Genomic DNA, 25,249 nt, shown 5'->3' with positions numbered 1-25,249 from the left:
CATGGTTGGCCTCCTCTGTTCGAACCGCCGTCGCCCCGTTCTTCTTCAAGCCGTGGTCGTGCTGCCGCATAAGTGCCGCCATGGATGCTCGAACCTCCCTCTGCTTCCCGCGTGGGACGACCCCAGCGCCGCGCCCCTGCTTTGCCTCGAACAGCTGCAGCGCCACACGCCTCCTGCACGCGCGCACGCACAGCCCGAGCTCCCTGGCTCGATCCGGTCCCCGTTGACCGCGAGCGTCGGCTGGGTCATAGTCGTGCCATGCCCAGCTGCCTTCCCTCCAACTAATGGGCCAAGCCCATGGTGAGAACACCCCTGGCGCCCCACCCCTTTTTTCTTGTTGTTGGGCCAGCAGATCCGGCCCGGTATCTATTTTTTTGAGGCTCTGCGAATTTAGCTATTATCCCAGGTTTTGCAGTTTTACAGAAAACCCCTTGGACAACATGCATATAATAACTCACAAAAGGTGCATCATTTTAAAACAAACTTTATATGAAAGATGCTTAGAATTTTGTGTAGTTTCATAATATGTCATTTTCACCCATGTTTAAAATGTTTAAACATGTTGTTTGGTTAAATTGTCCCTATGCCATGTTAAAATTATTTAATTCATAACTAAATAACCGTAACTCGGATTTTAATAAACTTTATATGTAAATGGGGTGGAAAAATGCCTAGTTTAACATGGTGGCATCATTTTTCATGTTTAACAACTATAAAATTGTGTTTAGGATAGAACAGTACCAAACCTAATATATGCATATGGGGATTTACCGGAATTGTTGTTCATTGCTTCCGGCCTCATTTAAACTTGACTAGATAGGTAGTTTTATTTTGCTTCACCCTCTTGCCATTTTAATCAACATTTAATCTTGTTGGGTACCTAAACGAGAGAGAACTAAATAAGTCACGTGATGTTTCGTCAATATGCAACGGAGTTGCGTATTGAGGTCCACTTAATTTGTAGGATTGTTTGTGCACTTTGTCATGCCATGCATATGTAAACCGGACATGCATCATACTTGATTGTGCATCATGACATGATTATGTGATGGTTGTTTACTATGTTGTGTGCTTCTTTCCGGTGTTGCTTCTTCGGGTTGGTTCCGATAATGTCGCGTTTGTGAGGAACCGTTTGACTACGTCCGTTTGTCTTCTTCATGGACTCGTTCTTCTTCCTTGCGGGATTTCAGGCAAGATGACCATACCCTCGAAATCACTTATCTTTGCTTGCTAGATGCTCGCTCTTTTGCTATGCCTATGTTGCGATACCTATCACTTGCTTATCATGCCTCCCATATTGCTAAGCCAAGCCTCTAACCACCTTGTCCTAGCAAATCATTGTTTGGCTATGTTACTGCCTTGCTCAGCCCCTCTTATAGCGTTGTTAGTTGCAGGTGAAGATTGGAGTTTGTTTCCTTGTTGGAACATGGATATTTTGTTGGGATATCACAATATCTCTTATTTAATTAATGCATCTATATACTTGGTAAAGGATGGAAGGCTCGCCCTTATGCCTGGTGTTTTGTTCCACTCTTGCCGCCCTAGTTTCCGTCATATCGGTGTCATGTTCCCGGATTTTGCGTTCCTTACACAGATGGGTTATAATGGGAACCCCTTGACAGTTCGCCTTGAATAAAACTCCTCCAACAAGGCCCAACCTTGGTTTTACCATTCGCCACCTAGCCTCCTTTTCCCTTGGGTTAGGCCAGCCCAAGGGTCATCATTATTTTAACCCCCCCGGGGCCAGTGCTTGTCTAAGTGTTGGTCCAAACTAGAGCCCCTTGCGGCGCCACCTCGGGGAAACTCGAGGGCTGGTTTTAGTTGTACGGATTGCTTATCCGGTGTGCCCTGAGAACGAGATATGTGCAGCTCCTATCGGGATGTCAGCGCATCGGGCGGTCTTGCTGGACTTGTTTTACCATTGTCGAGGATGTCTTGTAACCGGGATGCCGAGTCTGATCGGATTGTCTTGGGAGAAGGAATATCCTTCGTTGACCGTGAGAGCTTGCGATGGGCTAAGTTGGGACACCCCTGCAGGGATTTGAACTTTCAAAAGCCGTGCCCGTGGTCATGGGCAGATGGGAATTTGTTAATGTCCGGTTGTAGAAAACCTGAAGTTGATCTTAATTAAAATGCACCAACCGCGTGTGTAACCGTGATGGTCTCTTCTCGGCGGAGTCCAGGAAGCGAACACGGTGTTGGAGTTATGTTTGACGTAGGTTGTTAGGATCACTTCTTGATCATAGATTCTCGACCGTGCTCTTGCCTTCTCTTCTCGCTCTCATTTGCGTATGTTAGCCACCATATATGCTACTCGCTTGCTGCAGCTCCATCTCATACTTTTACCCTTCCCATAAGCTTAAATAGTCTTGATCGCGAGGGTGTGAGATTGCTGAGTCCCTGTGACTCACAGATATTTCCAAAACCAGTTTGCAGGTGCCGATGAGACCGTGCAGGTGACGCAACCGAGCTCAAGGAGGAGTTCGATGAAGATCGTGTTCGTTATGTTGTTTCCTTTCCAGTTGATCAGTAGTGGAGCCCAGTTGAGACGATCGAGGATATGTGTAGCTTTTGGGGTAGTCTTCTTTTATTTTGGTTCCGTAGTCGAACCTTGAGTGTATCTGGATGATGTAATGCTTTATTCATGTATTGTGTGAAGTGGCGATTGTAAGCCAACTATGTATCACTTTCCCTTTATGTATTATATGAGTTGTTTGCGAAGATTACCTCATTTGCGACATTGCTTTCAATGCGGTTATACCTCTAAGTCGTGCTTCGACACGTGGGAGATATAGCCGCACCGAGGGCATTACAGGTTTCGCCCGGGTCGCCCGTGGGGGGACGACACAAGCGAGCTACATCAATAGTATTGTAACTAGTGTTGTAAGTGGTATATAGGAAACAAACGTCCCGCACCGCGCATGAGAACTCCTAGTCCCCGCATAGGGTGGTGTGGGCATAGCAAATGCGCACCCTGGGCGCTATGGGTTGGCCCATACGGGACGGGGCACCCCTATTTTTTTTTTCCTTTCTTTGTTTCTTTTCTAATTTTGTTTACTTTTCTTCTTTAAAAATCTTCAAAATTTCAGAAAAAGTTATTTTTTTCAACATGTTCATGATTTTACAAATTATTCCAAATTTAAAAGAATGTTCACTCTTTTTAAAAAATTCTTCAATTTGAAAATGCCTCAAATTTTAAAAAATGTTCACCATTCTAAAGAAATGTTTTTGGGTTGATAAAAAGTTCATGAATTTTGAAAATTTTCTTGTATTCGAAAAAATGTTCTAAATTTGCAAAAATGTTCATGTATTTCAACTAATATTCTGAATTTTGGAAAATGTTTATGAGTTTGAAATATGTTCCTAGATTTAAAAAAAACATGAATTTGGGTGTTTAAGAAACGTTCCAATGTTCGCATATTCCATAAAATATTTTGAGATTAAAATGTTTATTATTTTTGTTTTTCCAAAAATTAAAAAAAATTCATGAATCTGAATAATGTTCTCTAATTTCAATTTGTTTTAAAAAATTGACAAATTTGAATAATCTTCCCTTGTTTGAGAAAATGTTCACAAAATAAAAAAAAATAGGAAAACTAATGATGAAAGAAACAGAGAAACCACAAAATACAAAAAAACCGGCACTCTCGCTAGGGGTTGTGCACGTTTGCTCGTTGTTCCCCGACCTACATGAGGAAAATGATTTGCCACTGTAATGCGATGACTTGACCTAGTTGATGGGAGGTCCTATTTGCCAGTACTACATCAAATAGTGACTTGTCACATAGCCGGCGACCGATTGGGATGGCCCAACAATGATGCGCATGGCGCGACTGTTTTTCTGTTTTTGTTCTTGTTTATATTTTCAGACTTTGCTCCCACTTTTCTGGAAAAATGTTCAAAATTTCAAAAAATTCTTCATAATTTGAAGAAATGTTCATTTTTAAAAACGTGTTAACATTTTTGTTCGAAATAGTAAAATCACGTTTTGAAAAATTGTTTACAAATTTAGAAAAATGTTCTGGTTTCCAAAAAATTATATGTAGAATTTCAATTTCACACTTGTTTGTCCGAGTTTTTGAAAACAGGAATAAAATTTGAAACTACTAGCTTTTTTCTTAAATTCCAAACATATTTTGGAAAAGACAAACTATTTTAGAAAAATGTGATTTATTTTGAAATTGTGAATATTGTTTTTAATGAAAATAGTTTTGATATTTTAGAACATTTTTGACTTTTTGAACAATATTTGAATACGTAAACATTTGTTGAAAACACAAACCTCTTCAAGCTGGAAACCTTTTTTTGGATGCGTGCTAAGTTTCTAAAACCTGTGAATATTTTTTTTAAAAGGGATTAATTTTTGAATTTGTTTTTTTGATTTTTTGGGAAAAATGTTTTTAAAATGTAAACTCCTTTTATTTTTTAATTTTTTTAATTGAAAACATTGTTTAAGAAGACTTTGAAAATTTTAGAATTTTTGAAAGATAAACATAAATAGTAAAAAAGAAACAAAAAAAATAAACGAAAATAGGAAAAGAAACAGTAATGAAAATCTTTGAATTCAGGCGAAAATGGGCCGGACTGGTGCGCACGAGTATGTGCGTTTTGACGAGGGTTTGCCGCAGTGAGCGGCAAATAGGATCCTCCTTGGTCGATCCCCCTTGGTCGACCTCCATCCACCGGGCCAAAAGCCCATCCCGCAGCACAGCCTGCTCACAGCGGTCGGCAACACACACCGTATACCGAACAGATCGCTAACACGCAGGCACTAGGCAGCTCCCAAAACCCTCGCCCCCCTTCCGGCGGCCATCAGCTACCCCCCCCCTCTCCGCCGCCGCAAAACCCCCACCAGCAAAGCCGCCGCAAAAACCTCATCACCATGGCTCCGGGGGACGCCGGCGTCGAGCAGCCACGTAAGGCGCATCGCGTGGCCAAGTCGGGCGCGAAGGCGCGGAAGAAGGGCAAAGGCGCCGCCGGCGACGATGAAGGGGGCGAGAGGAAGAACCCCAAGGTAGGGATGGGGCCCGCTGTCTCCTGGGTTTCTCTCTCGTAAAGCGTGGGCTTTCTCGCCGCTTGTTTTGTTATCCGTAGATTAGTCAAGTATTCGGCTGGCGAGCATCCTATCTGGGTGCCTGTAAGAGCCTCGCCTAGGATGGACGATTCTGTTTAGTGCTTGATTGTGGAACATTCCGGTACAAAGTATGAATCATGCCCAAATATTGCACTATAAACGATGGTTACCGTTTCTTTATTCCTTTTTCCTATCTGGTTTTGGAGGCTTTCGTTTAATTAGACTGCAATGCCTTTTTCCAGGCCTTTGCCTTCCGTTCAGCAACAAAGGCGAAGCGGCTACAATCTCGGTCAGCAGAAATTGAACAACGCCGTCTCCATGTGCCAATCATGGATCGCTCTATTGGGGAACCACCTCCTTTTGTTGTTGTAGTCCAAGGACCTCCGCAGGTATGATATGGCTCTTGAATGAAAATGATGCCTATGTATTCTTCTCTGACCATTAGCTTACTTCAAATCGATCAGGTTGGAAAGTCGCTGCTGATAAAATGTCTAGTAAAGCACTACACTAAACAAAACTTGTCAGATGTCTGCGGTCCCATCACGGTTGTATCAGGTTAATGAATATTTCACATCTCATACTTAAACAGTGGATAATGCTCTTCAAATTAACCAGATTATTGGGAATATGTATATATTTGTTACATATAGGTAAAAGCAGGAGGGTGCAGTTCTTGGAGTGTCCAAGTGATATCAATGGAATGATCGATGCGGCTAAAATAGCAGATCTTGCTCTGCTGCTTATTGATGGTAGCTATGGATTTGAGATGGTATGTTGTCAAAGCTGTTATTCTTATAAATACTTGTAGGCCTGTTAAGTTGTTTAGCAGACACTAGGGCTCACGACATAAATATGCTTCGTGGATTTAGATGCACCTTAGGAGCACATACCCACCGACTTCTATTCTTACAAAGAGATTCGATAAAATGCCGCATCTTACTCCCCTTGGATAAAATGCCCCACCTTACTTTATAAATTATAATCGATAGCGAGCCATCTTACTTTGTCATCCTCCTTTCAATATTTAAATCATTTTTGGCTAAATGGCCTCCAAATCAGGCTCAAAAAGATCAAAATGCTCCAGTAGCTTCTTCTTCCTTAGTTTGCCTCACCTCCTTTCTCTCCCAACAAGGGTGTTTGGATCTTAGCTTGGGTGCCGTCTCCACCCCACCTTGATGGCTGCTGGAGCTCACGATGGTGCCTACTCCTGTTGCCGGAAGGGTTGAGCTTTGCTTGGCCTGACCCCAACACCCCACTCCCTCCGCGTTGCTTCCCCATCCTCTGGCAGCTCTACAAAGGGAACCAACAGCGCACCCAGCATGGCTCTTGGTCCATTCATGTGAGTCCTCCATCGGGTCAGGATCCCTAGTGCTGCACCAAACTCTCAGGGAACCGAACTCTTCACTGTACTCCACTCGCACAAGCTCCAATACATTGCTGCTCCACTTTCTAGAGTTCAGCGGGGGAAAAACAAGCAACCGACCAACACACATGACTAGTGATTGATGGAATATGTAACAGTACATGCAAACCATCTATGATCGCACTACGCCGTTGCTGTTAATTGATGAATTATACCAATTGTCTGTGGTCCTTTCCTCCTTCTATGTCCTGGTGAAGATGACATATAAGGCTCTCAACGACTAGCTGTGGCAGAGTGCCATGCCACCTGTCGCCACGGTTCTCTCCTTGGTCGGGGTGCATGACAAGGGAAGTTCTCGCTGCAGTTGGTCGAGTCTGGGGAGAAGGCGGCGGGGATGAGAGTGCAGTGAGAGGGTTGGAGCTGATGAAGATAAAGGGTGTTTGCCTTCCCTGTGCTTTTGGATAGAAACCCCATGCGTTGCCACGGTATTGGAGATTTGATTTCTGAATATTATATAGAATTTAAATTCAGCAAGATTTAAATATGTGAGAAGTTTCTTGCAGCAAATAAACAATAATCTTAACATAAAAATTTGAACATGTCACACTTAAATGTCTAGGAGTTAAAACCCACTTAGAATACGCTATTGCATGTTGCATGCATGGCAGGGAGGCTATCATGTCCAGATCAGACGGTTACTAGTGAACCAAGGTAACAAATCTAACAGCTAAAACAATTTTGACGAGGTGGCTCAAGAGCTGGAAAATAGCAATCAATGTTTGCTAGTGGGGTTTGCCTATATATCTATATAAATACTCAAAAGGAATTCTATCACGCGAAAAGTAAAATGGGTCACTAGATCAATTACAAAGTGAGATGGGCATTTTCTCAAGGTCAAAGTAAGATAGGATGTTTTAGAAAATCCCACTTCTCTTACACATTAGGCTAAATGCTTTATTACAGTTATTAGATTTCCTGTCCATGACTATTTTGTCCCATTTTCATGGCTCGGTGTTCAACATGTTAATTCCCCAGATCTCAGTTTGTTAGTTCCTACCAATTGGTGAAGCCGACCTGTTGTTTTGATCTATGTTTATCTGTTAAATCTTTTCTGTTAACACATTGTACTAAAGCTACCCAAATGAAACCTTGTATCCAGGATACATTCGAGTTCCTTAATATCATGCAAGTGCATGGATTCCCCAAGGTAATGGGAGTGCTTACACATCTTGATCAATTTAAAGATGTAAAGAAACTAAGGAAAACTAAGCAGCGCCTTAAGCATCGATTCTGGGCTGAGATAAAGGAGGGAGCAAAACTGTTCTACTTATCTGGTCTCATTCATGGAAAGTAAGTTTCTGTAAAGTTGGTATTTCATTGTTCAGACTCTTAGTTTGTTGGTAAATAACTGGAAATGTGATCCATGGGACATGGTAATTTATTTTAAGCCAATTTGAGATCACTGCTCGCCATATCATAACGAAATACTATGCAGTACTAGGTGATTTCCCCGTGCATTGCTGCCGAATTTAAAGATTAAATTCGGATAAATTTTGTATGAACGAAAGGACCTAAATCAAAAGTTATTATTTTCAGAAGTAATTGTGTGTGAACAAATAGTTTGCATGTATGCTGGACCATTGAAGATGGACCAATTAAATTGAGGTATGCATGTGCTAGACAATAGTTTTAGTGTATGATGACGTGGCACATTTGGTGATGTGGAGGGCTGCATATTGAGAGAATTAGAGTTAGTGGGGATCAACTATTTATGTATACTATGCAATATGCATTGGCTTCTCTATGCTGCAGCTTCATGGCATGGCTGTACATTAACCTGGATTTTTAACTTCCGTACTCCTACCACTTGTCCAATTCTGTGCAGATACACGAAAAGAGAAGTCCATAATCTTGCAAGGTTTATATCTGTTATCAAGCCCATCCCTTTGAGTTGGCGAATGGCACATCCTTACTTGTTAGCAGATAGATTCGAAGATGTAACTTCGTCAGAAAGTGTGCGCTTGAATAGGAAATGTGACAGAAAAATAACGCTGTATGGTTACCTTCGTGGATGTAACATGAAAAGAGGGACCAAGGTAACATTTAAACATATGCCTTTTCTTTCATCATTGCTGAACTTTGATTTGAATTAGGGATTAACTTATTTGTGCAAGGCTATTATACTTCATAACAGGCATTATTACTCCCATGATTGAGTTAATATATATATGAATTCATCAATACAGTTTACATTTGGACTTAGTTGAATAGCTCAAAAATGGAGGTAAAGAACAAGATCTTACTTTTCAGTAAGCATGAATTTGATTTGGGTGAACCTACAGAAATTACTATTCAATAATTAATTATTGTTCAGTTTGAAATTGACTAGATGGAATGCATAGCACTATTTTTATTAACTGTACTAGACATCGCTCAATCTGTTTCAAAATAAAAAGTGTGCAGTTTAACTCTCGATCATTTTATTTCAACTTCAGCAGCAGCCGAATAATACAGAGCTTTCATTAATGATATGAACTCCTGACTTGCAACCAAAGGGAACACACCTTTTACTAAGCCATATGCTGTATTGCTATGAGCAAGTTACTTTTGTACATTCACATACAGTAGAGTGATCCCCGTGCTCCACAACTCCTTTAACACTAAAGTGATGAATGATTTAAGTGGGTGAGTTTTCTATGAAGTGGTTATCGCTGGGGAAAAATCACATATTAGGTAGCCAGATTACTTTTGTGATGTCTTAATACATTATTGATTACTCCCTCCGTGCCTATTTACATGGTGCACACGTATTTTGAGATACAACTTTGACCGTCAATTTGACCAATAAAATGTGGTATATGTCAAAAAATCGTACCATTCAATTTGTATTAAAATGTAGTTTTAAATGGTATACTTTTAAGTTTTAACATATAATTAATATATTATTGCTGAAAATGATGATCAAAGTTCAATCACGAAAAACGAGGATGCCATGTAAATAGGCACGGCTGGAGTACCTTGCCATGCCTACATGGTGACTTGGTTGTTAATTATTTGTTTAAAGATGGGAACGTTCTTTAAAGGGACCAAATGCTTTTCAATAGGGTTAGAAAGCGAGGTTTTCTTCAATTATTATGCACTAAATTTGATGGGACTGCTGTGAATACCGAGGATGACTGCACAGGAAAGTGAGATATCAACCCCAAACACAATTTAGAGGTGTGTCAGTATTTAGTCCTTGCACATTAGAAGGAATTGGACTTCACCTCACTTAGAAGGATGCATGTACGCATTGTTGTTCCTGTTCTTTTCTCTCTGTGTTTGATTTCATCCTACTTTTTTGGATGCCAACACCTGCTGTAATTTGTGCAGGTGCATATCACAGGAGCAGGTGATTTCAGCTTGTCTGGTGTAACAAGTTTGGCTGATCCCTGCCCTTTGCCATCGGCTGCAAAGAAGCGAGGACTACGTGACAAGGAGAAGCTGTTCTATGCCCCAATGTCTGGTCTTGGGGATCTCCTGTATGACAAGGATGCGGTGTACATCAACATCAATGATCATCTTGTTCAGTTTTCAAACACTGATGACAACAGTGCATCTAAGAAACAAGGTACGACCAGCATGTTAAACTATAAATACCTGAATTTGGTCCCCTCGACTGTGATTGCCTGCAATTGGAGTTTTTTCATGTATACTTATTCAGGATAATAGTTTTGTATGAAATGACCATGCATAAACATGCTTTGGTTAACAAGGATATTTTAATGCCAAACTGGAAACTCAATTGATTGCTGATATTGTGTCGCTGACCTGGTATTGCATTCAAAAAATGTTGTGGCTTATGAGTGTTGCTGAGACATAGATTGCAAAGTGAGGCTGGCTGCTACATAGTTGCTGCTTGTGCCTCGGGAAAATAATCCGAGTAGAGAAACTTTTGCTGGTGGACCAGTTATTTGACTAAATTGCCCCTGTAATATCTTTATGGTTTTCCGATCATTCCATATAGTGCCATATGACTATTACAGAGCTTCTGAAAGTGTGTGCGACTTTCCTTTAATATAATATTTATCTCTAATAGTTTATCACATATCTATGCTTAATTGTTTGCTGGGCTGCTGACCATGCTACAGGGAAAGGTAATGATGTTGGTGTGGCTCTAGTAAAGACTCTTCAGAACACCAAATACTCCCTTGATGAGAAGTTAGATCAGAGTTTTATAAATTTCTTCGGCAGACGGCCTGCTGCTCAGTCCGAAGACAGTGACATGACAGGCAATGCCATTTCTTCAAGACAGAATGACCAGGGAGAAGCTAACATTTTGGCACAAGTAGGTGGTAATAACCTTAGTAGTGCAGGCACCCTGGAGAGCAATGGGCACTCTTCTTCTGAGTGCTCTAGTGATAGTGAAGGTGACAATGATGATGACATTCAGCCAAGTGATCATGGCGTTGACTTGAGAGAAGAAGTGGAATTTTGCAATGGAAGAATGAGGCGAAAAGCTGTGTCAGCTAATTTTCAAGATGTTGATGATGATGATGATGATGATGATGATGAGGTTTACCATTTGCCCTTAGTATCAATGCATATCAGTGGATAGCTTTCTTTCTCTTGTTTTGTGTTACATACTTGGTTTATGTTCCTTTTACTTCCCGCAAATGCTTTATATTTAAGAAATAATTGTTGAACATGCATTTATTTGTGAAATGTAACCCACCCAGGCAACCTATAAGACCATAGGTTGGTATTAGCTTTTCCTAAGTTCACCTGTCAATATAAAGTGGCATTTTGTAGGCATGAACTCATTTTTTAATTCTTCTATGGTACTATGGGTTTTCAGTCTGAGTCTGTAAAAATATTTTAACCTTGTTTTGAAATACAGGGTTCTGATAACGAAGATGATAGTCATAATGAAGATTCTGACGATGACCATCTATCTGAAGGTTCTTTATCATCAGATGGTAGTGGAGAAGCTCTTGATTCAGGTAGGAACCAATTTCACACGCATATCTTACGTCATGCACCCAGCAGTCCTTGCACATACATATTAGTTATGCTAATTTCTTTGCTGAACCAATTTCCTTAAGAATAAAGCACTGACAATATTTTGTTTTGACATTTCAATTCTAACCTTTTTTATTTAGATGATGGAGCTGAAAACACTTCGAAGTGGAAAAAATCTTTACTTGCTAGAACACTGGCCAGACGGAGTGCCAGTCTAATGCAACTTGTATATGGGCAAGCTTCAGCAGAACTAGACAATGATAGCGGCGAAGAAGATAGCTCTGATGAAGAAATTTTTGTACCAAAAGGACAAAAAAAGGTAATTGTGTGTTGCATGCATGATAATTAACGGTAGACGAGGTATCTTATCTTCTCTAGGATAGATTATCCATGATCTCTGGTTTGATAGCCATATTCGATCAGAAATAGGTCAACAGAGAAGGGACTTCAGTAGACCCTTGTTTTTCCTTATTATACTTAAGCCATCTGTATGCTGGGGGCAAAGAAAATAGTGCCCAACTGCACTTTTTTGCTATCATTTTTATAGTTCTCCTGGTCACAATATTTATGAAGGTACACACTATGCAGTGCTAATATATGTTCATGTGAGCATTTTACCTCCTGTATTTTATTGCGTGATGGGTTACCTGGAGAATCTACTATAGTGCACAGAGTTCTACATATCTTGCTAGTTTTGTTATTAGTGTGAATCAATAGATGACTTTGTTTTGTGATTCACAGCAAGTAAAGAATGAATTACCAAGCTTTGACGATATTGATGCTGAGGATTACTCTAAGTTCTTGAAAGTGGAGCTACGTGATTGGTCTAACGAAGATCTCATCAAAAGCATCCGTGACCGTTTTGTGACTGGAGATTGGTCAAAAGCTTCTCTGAGAGGACGCGAGGTAGATGAAAATGGAGAGGGTGATGAAGAAATCGATGGTGATTTTGAAGATCTGGAAACTGGTGAGGTGCACAAGAGCCAGGCTGCTGAAAGTGCAGCTGGGAAGCCAGGTGTTCACAAAGAAGACGAACTAAAAGTTGAAGAACTAAGACTCAAGAAGCTTGCGCTTAAAGCAAAATTTGATTCAGAATATCCTTAATACGTGATCGTTTTATCTTTCTTTATTTCTCTTTCGATTTGCAGTTTGTTCTTCACGCGCTCTTTTGCTTGCCTCTTAGACTGGAACAGCACCTCCATGATCTGTTTATTTTGACCGGTTTCTTGAACTTTTTTTTATTTGACTAGAAATTAGAAATGCATTTTTGCTCATTTCTTGTTTCATTCCTTGACTGAAACCTACATATGATGGATCGGACCTCTCTGGCGAGGAAGTTGATAACGAGAAGAAATCGAAAAGAGAGCAATCTGACGCAGGGGGCTATTTTGACAAAGTATGCTGTGCCATTCTCTGCCCTTTTCAGCTCTGCTCCTGAAAAAAGAAAGGAGACTGATCTAGCTTTTGTATCTTTTCAGTTGAAGGAGGAAATTGAACTCCGCAAGCAAATGAATATATCTGAACTCAATGATCTGGATGAAGATACCCGAGTAGAAATTGAAGGATTTAGGACTGGTACTTACGTCAGATTAGAGATACATGGTGTGCCGTATGAGCTAGTTGAGCATTTTGATCCTTGCCACCCCATTCTTGTTGGGGGTATTGGCCTCGGTGAGGAGAACACTGGATATATGCAGGTCAGCCATTTTATATTTATACTTCCAGTTTTCTTGATCAGTAGCTTAAGGAATTGAAATATGCTGGTGCAGTTACTTGATGTTGGAACTACGAATACTCTACATAACTGTAAAATAATGTTACATGGAGCTTTCAACCTTCCACATTTACATCACGTGTAAATATTATCGCGGCAGTCAGAAGGAAAAAGTGGAACAGATCTTGACTGATTATTTGGTGGTGTAGATTGTAGTGCCGCAGATTAGTCAAATCTGGATGTTAGAGTTAACCTAGTTGCATGAGAAGTACACCTCCATTCCAAGTTACAGACTTACAGTGAAAACTTGGTGGATGCTAAGAGTTTTCAGAAAGTCTTGAAAACTGCAGTATTTGAGGAGGGTGATATTCTATTAATACGTGAAATCGCAAGTTGAAAATCATATTCATATGGGAGATACATAAAAAACAAATCAGCATGAATATTGATGTTTACTCCCTCTATCCATATATATAAGGCCTAATGCATTTTTCAAGCCTAACTTTGACCACATATTAGAGCAATAATATATGACATGCAAGTTACACAAAGCATACCGTCAAATTCGTGTGTAGAAGGAGCTTCCAATGATATAACTTTCACATTATACATCTCATGTACTATTCATCTTATCAATAGTCAAAGGTAATCTCGAAAAATGCATTAGGCCCTATATATATGGATGGAGGGAATAACTGTTTTTGTCTTCCAGTGGATATTTTGCCCTAGTTTTTCTGTATGATGTTTAATGAACACTATCCACTTTTGAATTATAAATGTGTGCTGTAGCATCTAACAGGCAATTGCAGGGGGTCATTTGGTTCATTTTTATTATACTGGCGGTGACCCACAATTTCACATATTACCCTGTTTGTTGTTGATACAGGTTAGCTTGAAGCGCCACAGATGGCATAGGAAAGTGTTGAAGACAAAAGACCCAATTGTTGTCTCTATTGGTTGGAGACGTTTTCAAACAACGCCTGTATATGCAATAGAGGATCGAAATGGCCGGCACCGCATGCTCAAATACACTCCAGAGCATATGCATTGCTTTGCTATGTTCTGGGGGCCACTGGCTCCACCAAAAAGCGGTGTACTAGCAGTCCAGAGTCTTTCCAGCAACAAGGTACATTCATTGATCAGTTCACACCAGTCCATAGATGGTTAGTGGTAAATAAGAAAAAATATGCTTGGTGTGACATTTAGGCATGTTATTTTCTAACAAATGTTCCTGTTTTTAATATCCTCAAGAGACAGTGATAATCAAAATCAGAGCTATCATAGTCGCAGACAAGTGACAACAGCCTAGTATCATAATCATCTAATCACAACCAAATTGAATGGAATCTTCAATTGTTGTGTTGCCAAGGCCCTGACTTATGTCCCCGACTTTATTTTCTCCACGTTTCATGCTTTCTCTTCTAAGACAAAAGTTGAACTCACCATTTCTCTGAAGAAGTTAGGCACTATGAATGCCATGGAAAGCTAGTCAGGAGTGACCATCATTTTATTGGATGGACATGTTCACTAAGTGTCTGTCACTGTAACATGCATCTCGGAGTTTCAGTTTGCACTACTTGATAATAGTTTGTAGTTTCATTCTGTTTTAGCAATAGTCATTTTTAGTATATTTACTGATATGCTTTGCAATGATGCTTGCACATTCACGCAGGTACCATTTAGAATTACTGCAACTGGTTGGGTTCAGGAATTCAACAATACTGCCCGAATTATGAAGAAGATCAAGCTCACAGGCGCACCATGCAAGATATTTAAGAAAACCGCCTTAATTAAAGGGATGTTCACATCTGATCTAGAGGTTGCTAGGTTTGAAGGTGCAGCAATTCGGACAGTAAGTGGAATCCGAGGACAAGTTAAGAAGGTAATACATGAAAGGGCTTGCTTGAATAATCCGTGGTAGTTATTTATAGCATCTTATGATTTGATGAATCTAATCGTCTAATTTTATGCCTCCACAATTTCTCAACATTTTTATATCGTTGCATTGTCTTTGGTCTTGTAATGGACATGTAAGATGTAACAGCACACAAAGTGGCCTGGCTAGGAAACAAACCTTTTGCATACACATTTTTTTCCTCTCCTTGATCAAACCAAATTGAAGATCTTGAGAATGACCAACTATCGTCTCATGGGCTAGGTTTATAGCTAAACTCCCAAGTTTTAGTAGTTCTTAACTAGAACCTTTTAGCTTTTCGGGGACGCCAATGGAAGTGATAACTGTACAGAACCTTGAAAACTACGAGCGGACATTATAAAACTCTCAATCTGTCCCTGTCATATCTATAATTATGGTTTTGGAGAGATTTGTGAAGGGGATATTTGGCAGCGCCAATGGACAAGTCGAAGTAGTATGTGCTTGTACTTGTCCGTCCTTATCTTCTCTACCCCTAGTAAGTTTTTTTTTGTGGATATACCCCTAGTAAGTTGATGCCTAAAAAGGCGGACAGTAACAAGGCGTTTCATAGAAATCTAGTACAAGCACGAGGTCATGATAAATGTATGGCTGTCAACCAGCTGAACCAGAGCGAATACAACCAAACTCAGCTTGAGCTCGTTTTTTTTTACCATGAGCGTATTAACCCAAAGGTTAACTCAGACTCGGCTCGTAAAACCTCGGGTTGGGTCGCTGAGGACTCGACAAAGCTTGAGCTTTGCTTTACTCAGGCTCTTGGAGAATCATCATTATCTTCTGACCAGAACATTTGCTCAGAAACTAGGCACTACTGGTCTACTAAAGAAATGTTGCAAACCTAATTCTCATAGATGGTACCGCAACTTCAATCTTCTGCAGTGGCCAAGGTGGGAACCAATAAACTGGGCACCAGGCTGTGCAGGTTGTGCTTCGCTGTTTGCTGCAGGGAGCATTCAATGTGAATGATCCATAATGGGCTGCAAAGAGACTGTCATGGGCCAATTGAAGAATGTTCACGGGCTAGTCCAAGGAGGTTGTAGGCAGCGAATTGAGTTGTAACATCCAAGTTAGAATCTGTTGCCGTTAGAAACAACTGGGCTTTAATAACACGGGCTAAATGGATGTATCTAGCACTTACATCCATTTCAGCATCAATTAATATGGGACGGAGGGAGTATCATTTTAGATTTTGGTAAGTTAGCAACTTCAGAATTGTGTGGGCTAGTTTAGGTGTTATTTGTAGCTCTAAGAAAACTAATAAATAATAAAGGAAGTGAAAAAACGTGGGCCATGTAGGCACCCCTATTGATGTATGTTTATTAGTAGATTGGAATCTTATCTGGATTCTGTGTAAGCACATTAGTTTGTTTTTGCTGTTGGAGAGGAAACTTCAAGGTCAATCTGGACTATGGAAACCCTGAAGCTGACAAATTCATCATTTTTCTGGTAATTTAAATATTCAAATGTAGGCACTAAATAGTATTCTGTTACAGGCAGCAAAGATCGAACCAGGAGATGCATTAAGGAGAAAAGGGGAAAATACGGAAGGCATTGCGAGGTGCACATTTGAGGACAAAGTTCTTATGAGTGACATTGTCTTCATGCGAGCATGGGTCAACTTTGAAGTTCCCACCTACTGTAATCTTGTGACCACTTCTCTTCAACCCCGAGATCAGATGTGGCAAGGCATGAGAACCACTGCTGAGTTGCGGAAGGCACACAACATACCTATTCCACACAACAAAGACTCGGTTTACAAGGTTGTGAGCCTTAATTTCTTGTCAGGAACCCTTTCTCGCTCTTAATATCCTTTTTTACCATCTCTCTCACATGTTATCATGGCAGGGTATTGAGCGGAAAGTGCGGAAGTTCAACGCCATAGAGGTCCCTAGAAAACTGCAACCTTTGCTTCCTTTTAAATCAAAGCCGAAGGATAGGCCTAAGGGCAAGAAAGGATCAGCTGTGGACATGATACCGGAGATTATGAATATTGGCGAGAAGAAGATACATGGAGCTCTTCAACAGTTGCATCTGTTAAAGCATGAAAAGGTGACATGTTATGTGCACATGAGCATATTCTAACTTGATGCATTGTTGTGCGTGGTGCTTATCATCCGCTTGATTTATGCAGACGAGGAAGGAGAAAATCAAGCGCGGGCTGCAGAAGAAAGCTCACGAGGCGCAGAAAGCCAAGACGGATGAGATAACAAGGAAGCGGCAGAGGGAAGATAGGCGTGAGAGATACAGGGAAGAAGATAAGAAAAAGAAGCGCGCCCGAAAGTAGGCGCGGAAGATACAAGGGGTCTGTCTCTGCACGCGCGTTTCCATGACATAGAAGCACCAGCCAGAGCACTGTCTACCCAAGACATGTTACTCCACTGGCACGGCTGGCAGCAGACGACTCATGAAACCTCTAGTAGCGTTCTAGTTGGAGATGCATGTGATATTGCTAGTCACTCGCAAAAAGTTATGGCCAGTGACACCATGTTCACCGGTAAGCGTGTACCTCTGTGAATTTTGTCACCCTTACGAGTGACTAGCTGGGATCGTATGTTGAATTGTAAGTTGAGAGACAGAACAGTTGGCCAATTTTGTTTCGTCAGGTTTTGTAACGGTGGAGCTTTGAGAGATGTTGACATTGGTTCTGATTGGCTGGTGTTTTTTCGACATGTGGACCTGCCCTTGTATGATTGGCTACTTTCTTTTGTATGCAACGTTTACGTATACTAGATGACCCGGTTGCGCCAATGGCGCAAGAACCCAGTTAGTAGCAATGTTAGTAGTGAATAGGTAGGGGATGTAGCTACAAACATAATGCAATGTGAATTTATCACAGATAGTAGAGTGAGGTAGATCGTTTTACAGAAACACGTACATAGGCTGCTGTAGAGCTTATTTAGTAATCTTCTTAGTCTGACTGGTTTTCAGGTGTGAACGTACGAATAAGCAGTGTCATTGTCGTATAATGCTTGCATGGTATACTTCCATAGGTACTTGAAGGCTCATGTGGCAAATGTAACAATTGATGTGTAATTTTTGGTCGATGCTAGGCGTAAGCCGGTTGATAACTCGCAATTATCGTCCGCCTTGATAACCGTCCGATCATGCACATCATAGCCGTTCACTCAAAGTCCCACGGATCCCACTTCCTCTCAGATGCACATGTTCGCCTCACGCGCCACAGCACAACGCCCAGTCGCCCACTGTCCCGCTACGATGCAACGGACGTCGATGTTGCCAGAGCTACGATGCAGCGGTCGCTGACGCCTCCGTACTTGTGATGCAGCGGTCGTCGACGCCGCCGAAGTTGCGCTGCAGCGGCCGCGACGCCGTTGGAGCAGTGATGCAGCAGTCGTGGACGCCGCCGGAGTTTGCGCTGCAGCGGCCGCGACGTCGTCGGAGCAGTGATGCAGCAGCCGCGCCGCCTCCAGAGTTGCTATGTAGCAGCCGCCAGCCTTGCCGAAGCTGCAATGCAGCGGTCGTCGACGCCACCGGTGTTGTGATGCAGCGGTGGCGACGCTGTCGGAGCTGCTATACATCGGTCGCCGGAGCTGCAATGCAAACGGTCGTCGACGCCACCGGTGTTGTGATGCAGCGGCCTTGATGCAGCCGGAGCTGCAATGCAACGGTCGCCGACGCCGCCGGAGTTGTGATGCAGCGGCCGCCGGAGCTGCAATGCAACGGAAGTCGACGTCACCGGAGTTGTGATGCAGCGGCCGCCGGAGCTGCAATGCAACGGACGTCGACGTCGCCGGAGTTGTGATGAAGCGGCCGCCGGAGCTGCAATGCAACGGACGTCGACGTCGCCGGAGTTGTGATGCAGTGGCCGCGACGCCACCGGTGCTATGATGGAGTGGGCGTCTATGTTGGCTGTTGTGGACGAGTTGCGTCGCAGCCAGAGCAACCCTGCGACGAGGTGTCCTCGCAGTAGGAGTAGCGCCGAGCCGTCGACGAGGTGCACCGCAGCATGGCGGTGACGGGCGAATTGCTGCGTCGCGGCACGATGGCCGTGGGTGAGCGGGGCATCGCATCGCCGGCAGCAACGACGAGCGGCCGCCTCCTCACACATGTTGTGTCGCCCATGCTAGGTTGCAGCACCACGGTGGTGGCGCTTGGGGCTTCAGCACCCACCTTTTGCGGCGAGGATGTAGTAGGTGGTGGGCGCCGTCGATCCTCCCTGGTTCTCTGTAGCGGGGCGGGGTGGCCGGCGTTGCCATGGGAGCTCTCTCCTTCGAGCGGGATGAGCAGAGATGGGGAGGAGAAAAAGACGAGTGGCGAAGTCGTGCGGAGGAGAAGGGACGCGAAGAGATAAGGCCGGCCGGCGGTAGATGGGCCAGAGGACACATGGCAAGCAACGCGGGAGGCTTACGTTTGTTATTATCAGCAGGTGGAAACAGAGCGTTTTCCGTAATTTTTTCGCAGCGATGAGACGCTTCGATTTTCTGACTTGATCTTTGTAAAGCTTCACTTTGTTACCCCATGTGCAATGATCATCAAAGCTTCCAGCCAGGTTCCCCTACGAATGATTTTTAAAATGGCTGGTGTAAGCATAAGTATGTACTGGTATTAGAAGATCGAATGAAAACATTGTTTGGACGTACGGATTATGGGCTTAATTGCAGGTGCTGATGTTTATAATTAGTAGGAGGTTTTTGAAAGATTAGCATCTATAGGAAGACAAATTAAATAAGGCATAATGGTATTACAGTGGCACAGGTAGATGGTTATGTTACCGAAAAAGGTAGATGGTTATGTACCATCGGATGTGTGCTTTCTTGCGATGATGTGAAGGGCCTGTGTAATTTTGAACAGTAAGATGCCTAAAAGGTGAATATAAGTAGGAGGTTAAAAAGGGAAAATTAGCAGATTGCACTTACCACAACCATCACAGATGTTGATAACAGCTGGTTTGTATTTGCTGCGCCGCCGGAGTGAGATTACATTGTTAAGCTGATGAAGTGATTCAGAAGACCCGCCATCATTACTGCCGTCACTGATGTTGATAACAGAAAATTTGGCAATGCATTGTGCCATAGTTTCCTATGATCTAAACCGGTTGAAGACACGAAGCGTTCATGTATCTTCCTTTGATCACGAACCGGTTGGAGACATGAAGTGTTCAAAATTTAATTATAATATGATCAAGGACAGAACCAAAACTAAGGTCCCAAGGAAAAGCAGTATTATCACTATGCTAAATATACATTTCAAACGCGTGTCAAATAAACTGGATCTAAAGATAGTGGTCGGGTGTAAGCCAAGTATTGGAAGAGTGAGCATATAAGCATACCACACAACAATCTAAGCAGCAAATAACCGATAATTAAATGCACAGGATGATCTTAGAGGATTACATAAGATCCAAAAGGATGATAAACACATAAGTCTTGGTAGGCATTTATACTAATATTAAGTTATATAACAAGGGACTCTTGCAACTTGCTTATATTAGGTAGACGATCAGGCACAGTTCCTTGGAAGTGCATTTGAAGGCGAAAGCATATGCTTACCCTCTGTTCATGCTAGATGACCCGTTGCGCCGATGGTGCAAAGGGCGAGAGCAAACCATGCAAGTTAGAATACTTAGGAACCGATATTCTTTAAACATAAGGAAGTAGTTTATAAGAAGCGCTATCCTAAAATAAGTGTCTCAACTTTATACTAATTTTAGTGCAAAATTATATTAAGATTGAGGTATTTATTTTGAGACGGAGGGAGTACATTGATAATAGGTCCATAGGCTCAAAGAAAGTCATGAGCTTAGTTTATGGTAAGCAAAACTACAAAGGCAGAGATACATCATGTAGATTGCTTTGATCACTCAACTTCTGGTAACTAAGATATGTAGTCTTTCGTCGTCCTAATAGTTAACTTTTTGCCTCTTCTCTTTCATGCCGCTTCTGTATAATCAAATTGTAGAATAAATGAATAGGAAGACCGATCGTAGTTGTACCCACCATTTGGGGGGGAACTTTGAACGGTGACCATTGTCTCAGGTCCTTGTTTTCCTCGATGAACAAATCTATGTAAGATAAAGTGTTAGTATTGAATACATACAATGTGCTAGAAATTTGATTACAAATAATAATCAGATTACCTTATCAAAGGTTATGGAAGAGAGTATTGACTACATGTTCCATTGGTGTCGAAGATCACCTCATCATCTAAGCACATGGCAGGTATGTTTGGTGGGATGTTCCTTAGTAGGAATAATGTCTCTCACATTCTATCCCCGTCCAGATGGTGCGTATAGCATTGTCGACGGGCGTATGGAGGTGTGTCTCCGTCGGATCTCATGGGATTCGGTCGGTGCTGGTCTTTGGTGGATCTGTTTGGATTCAGTATTCGTTCGTGTTCGTTTGGGTGTGTATAGGTTTGATCATTCCGATTTTACAACTTTCTTCGTTAGTGATGGTTGCGGCTCCGTTACACCGCTCCTATGTGGCCTTAGAATGACGACTTCCTGACTGTTTACTACAAAAAGTTTCTCCAGCTTTGACGAGGGAGGGGCGATGATAGCGGCGCACCTTCGGCTTGCCCCAGTGTTCGTAGTCGTCGTCAAGTGGTCCACGGACCTAGTAATAATTTTTATTATCTTTGGTGTCCTTTGTGCTCCCATAGTTGAATATGAATAGATTGGAAGTTTCTCACGCAAAGAAAGCATATCTTTATTATCACCTTTATCTTTACCTTTATAAATCATTAATCTCCATAGGGGTAGGAGCTCCCTTGTTCAATTGAGGGGTACGATTTTGACCGGGTCATCACGCTTGTTTCTGCAACATCACACTTGTTTATGTGAATAAAAGCTCTTCGAGAATATAGACCCTCAAAAAGGAAAAACACTCCTTGGGAATGGATGGTTGGGACCGCTCCGACATGTGTTTTCATTCTATCGCTTGCTGTTCGGGGAGAGTAAACTCTAGGTGGCTAGGGAAAACTCTCCCCTCGAAACTTCACCGGCGAGCCCGTGGATTCACCTTCCCTTTTCTGCCGCTCCGTCGATCGGTGGTGGGAATGGGAATCTCGGTGCCTTCGATCCGGTTAGTAGTTTAGGTCACGTTTTTTAGTCCTCGCAGGTGCGACACTCGAGCGGATGGCGGCGCTACTTCTTCGAGTTTGTCTTTCATGTCCCGATCCTACTCAAGTTCGTCCATTTGAACATAGCCGACGAAGCTCTGGCATAGATTCCTATCGTCTCCTTGGGGTGATGAGGTTAGGGTTTCTCGTCATGTGGCGGGAATTGGTGTCAGATGCTTCAGATATAGGCAAGGGTTCAACAATGACGACTACAACTCCAGGTATTGAACAAGGTGCACATGCATGAAGACTTCTCGGCTATCATTGACCAGGTCAAGCCGGCTCACGTAGGGGAGCGGCAACAGCGGCGCGTCAGCGACAGTAGTGGCTATGCGATGGTATTGGAATCTCAATGTAGTTTTTATTATGTTTGATATGATTTGTATTTTCAGTGAACATTGATAATAGATATGGATAATTTTTGGAAAAAATAATTGAGTGCTAAGATTTTGACCAGTTGTCACACTTGTTTATGTGAATAAAACATATTCCCCGGTCCCATAACGTAAGATGTTTTTTAACACTGATGTAGTGTCAAAAGGTATTTTATATTATGAGACGGAGGGAGTACCTGAGAATAATAGACCCTTTAAAAAGAAAAGAAAAACCCCTTGCGAGTAGATTTTTTTCTCCCCTTGGAATAGATGGCTGGCACCTACGAGCGCTCGGATATGCATTTTCCCGGTGGGCCACAACGTTCACGGGTGCAAGTAGCAGTGGGACACAACATTCACGGGTGGACGGGTGCAAGCGTTGTGGGCCACAATGGTTCGGCGTGAGCAAGCGGTAGTCTCCCACCGGATAAGCCACCATGCCACGCGTGTCTGGTGTGTGTGGGTTTGGCTGTGCGCGTGTCCTCTCATCGGGGCAGCCACTCAGTTCAGCTCTGGACAGAGGAGACTGGCGATTTGGATCCGCCGTAGTGTTGTTCTGGCAATCGGTGCTGCTTTTCCCGGCTGCTTCTTGGGCAGAGGAGGTTCCGGTCGTCGGTGCTGCTTTCCCCGGCTGCTTCTTGGGTGGAGGAGGTTCCGGCCGTAGGTGCTGCTTTCCCCGGTTGCTTCTTGGGCGGAGGGGGGAGCTCGGTCCATCTGTTTGCCCAACCGCCCGGATCCATGGACCATGGGGATATGAAGGAAATATGCCCTAGAGGCAATAATAAAAATTATTATTTATTTCCTTATTTCATGATAAATGTTTATTATTCATGCTAGAATTGTATTAACCGGAAACATAATACATGTGTGAATACATAGACAAACAGGGTGTCACTATGCCTCTACTTGACTAGCTCGTTGATCAAAGATGGTTAAGTTTCCTAACCATAGACATAAGTTGTCATTTGATTAATGGGATCACATCATTAGGAGAATGATGTGATTGACTTGACCCATCCCGTTAGCTTAGCACTTGATCGTTTAGTTTGTTGCTATTGCTTTCTTCATGACTTATACATGTTCATATGACTACGAGATTATGCAACTCCCGTTTACCAGAGGAACACTTTGTGTGCTACCAAACGTCACAACGTAACTGGGTGATTATAAAGGTGCTCTACAGGTGTCTCTGAAGGTACTTATTGGGTTGGCGTATTTCGAGATTAGGATTTGTCACTCCAATTGTCGGAGAGGTATCTCTGGTCCCACTCGGTAATGCACATTACTATAACCCTTGCAAGCATTGCAACTAATGAGTTAGTTGCGGGATGATGTATTACGGAATGAGTAAAGAGACTTGCCGGTAACGAGATTGAACTAGGTATTGAGATACCGACGATCGAATCTTGGGCAAGTAACATACCGATGACAAAGGGAACAATGTATGTTGTTATGCGGTCTGACCGATAAAGATCTTTGTAGAATATGTAGGAGCCAATATGGGCATCCAGGTATCGCTATTGGTTATTGACCAGAGAGGTGCCTCGGTCATGTCTACATACTTCTCAAACCCGTAGGGTCCGCACGCTTAATGTTCGTTGACGATATAGTACTATGAGTTATGTATGTTGGTGACCGAATGTTGTTCGGAGTTCCGGATAAGATCACGGACATGACGAGGAACTCCGGAATGGTCCTGAGATAAAGATTGATATATGGGATAATAGTGTTTGGACTCCGGAAGGGTTCCGGAATTCACCGGAAGGGGTTCCGAATGTTTCCCGAAATGTTTGGGTACAAGAACACTTTATTTGGGCCAAAGGAGAAAGCCCACAAGGTTTTTGGAAAGCGCAAAAAGAAGTTTTGCGGAGTCTAGGGGCCAGACGCCGGGAACCCTGACGTCTGGCCCTGGAGTCCGAGAAGAACTCTTGCCTTTCGGGTGAAACCGACTTTGTGGAGGCTTTTACTCCAAGTTTCGACCCCAAGGCTCAACATATAATTAGAGGGGTAGGGCTAGCACCCAAGACACATGAAGAAACACCAAGCCATGTGTCGGCAACCCCGTCCCCTCTAGTTTGTCCTCTGTCATAGTTTTCGTAGTGCTTAGGCGAAGCCCTGCGGAGATTGTTCTTCACCAACACCGTCACCATGCCGTCGTGCTGCCGGAACTCATCTACTACTTCACCCTGTTGGGTTTCGTAGTAATTTCAAAAAAATTCCTACGGACACGCAAGATCATGTGATGCATAGCAACGAGAGGGGAGAGTGTTGTCTACGTACCCACGCAGACCGACTGCGGAAGCGTTGACACAACGTAGAGGAAGTAGTTGTACGTCTTCACGATCCAACCGATCAAGCATCGAAACTACGGCACCTCCGAGTTCGAGCACACGTTCAGCTCGATGACGATCCCTGGACTCCGATCCAGCAAAGTGTCGGGGAAGAGTTCCTTCAGCACGACGGCGTGGTGACGATCTTGATGTACTACAGCAGCAGGGCTTCGCCTAAACTCCGCTACATTATTATCGAGGACTATGGTGGCTGGGGGCACCGCACACGGCTAAGGAATAGATCACGTGGATCAACTTCTGTGTTCTAGGGTGCCTCTTCCTCAGTATATAAAGGACTAGAGGGGGGGAGGCTGGCCAGCCAAGGTGTGGCGCGCCAGGAGAGTCCTACTCCCTCTGGGAGTAGGATTCCCCCCCCCCCC

The 25,249-nt window shown here is 42.8% G+C and overlaps 1 protein-coding gene across 2 annotated transcripts; it reads left to right on the top strand.

Annotated features, from left to right (window-relative positions):
* The first annotated feature begins 4,742 nt into the window (after nucleotides 1–4,742).
* LOC125551769 (ribosome biogenesis protein BMS1 homolog) lies at nucleotides 4,743–17,754 on the top strand. Of its 2 annotated transcripts, none has more exons than XM_048715094.1 (18): nucleotides 4,743–5,014; nucleotides 5,317–5,463; nucleotides 5,539–5,629; nucleotides 5,725–5,843; nucleotides 7,597–7,787; nucleotides 8,323–8,533; nucleotides 9,810–10,047; nucleotides 10,568–10,984; nucleotides 11,315–11,419; nucleotides 11,579–11,757; nucleotides 12,180–12,532; nucleotides 12,744–12,834; nucleotides 12,917–13,135; nucleotides 14,039–14,278; nucleotides 14,825–15,034; nucleotides 16,579–16,845; nucleotides 16,931–17,134; nucleotides 17,217–17,754. In XM_048715094.1, exons 1-18 carry the CDS (start codon nucleotides 4,883–4,885, stop codon nucleotides 17,367–17,369), a joined length of 3,567 nt encoding a protein of 1,188 aa, XP_048571051.1. In that variant the 5' UTR covers nucleotides 4,743–4,882; the 3' UTR covers nucleotides 17,370–17,754. The 2 variants fall into 2 exon arrangements, with proteins under 2 accessions (XP_048571051.1, XP_048571050.1); XM_048715093.1 differs by having other exon boundaries at nucleotides 10,568–10,992; nucleotides 11,317–11,419.
* Nucleotides 17,755–25,249: the final 7,495 nt, after the last annotated feature.

Source organism: Triticum urartu, chromosome 4, assembly GCF_003073215.2.
Source record: "Triticum urartu cultivar G1812 chromosome 4, Tu2.1, whole genome shotgun sequence".
Classification (NCBI taxonomy): Eukaryota; Viridiplantae; Streptophyta; class Magnoliopsida; order Poales; family Poaceae; genus Triticum; species Triticum urartu.
This window is presented reverse-complemented; position numbering and strand designations above follow the sequence as displayed.

Bases quoted from the DNA above. Each gene is read 5' to 3' on its own strand.
- LOC125551769 (XM_048715093.1), top strand. From the start codon at position 4,883: ATGGCTCCGGGGGACGCCGGCGTCGAGCAGCCACGTAAGGCGCATCGC. The intron at 11,420-11,578 runs GTAGGAACCAAT...TTTTTTATTTAG, and splicing joins TGGAGAAGCTCTTGATTCAG to ATGATGGAGCTGAAAACACT. The intron at 12,533-12,743 runs ATATCCTTAATA...ACTGAAACCTAC, and splicing joins AAAGCAAAATTTGATTCAGA to ATATGATGGATCGGACCTCT.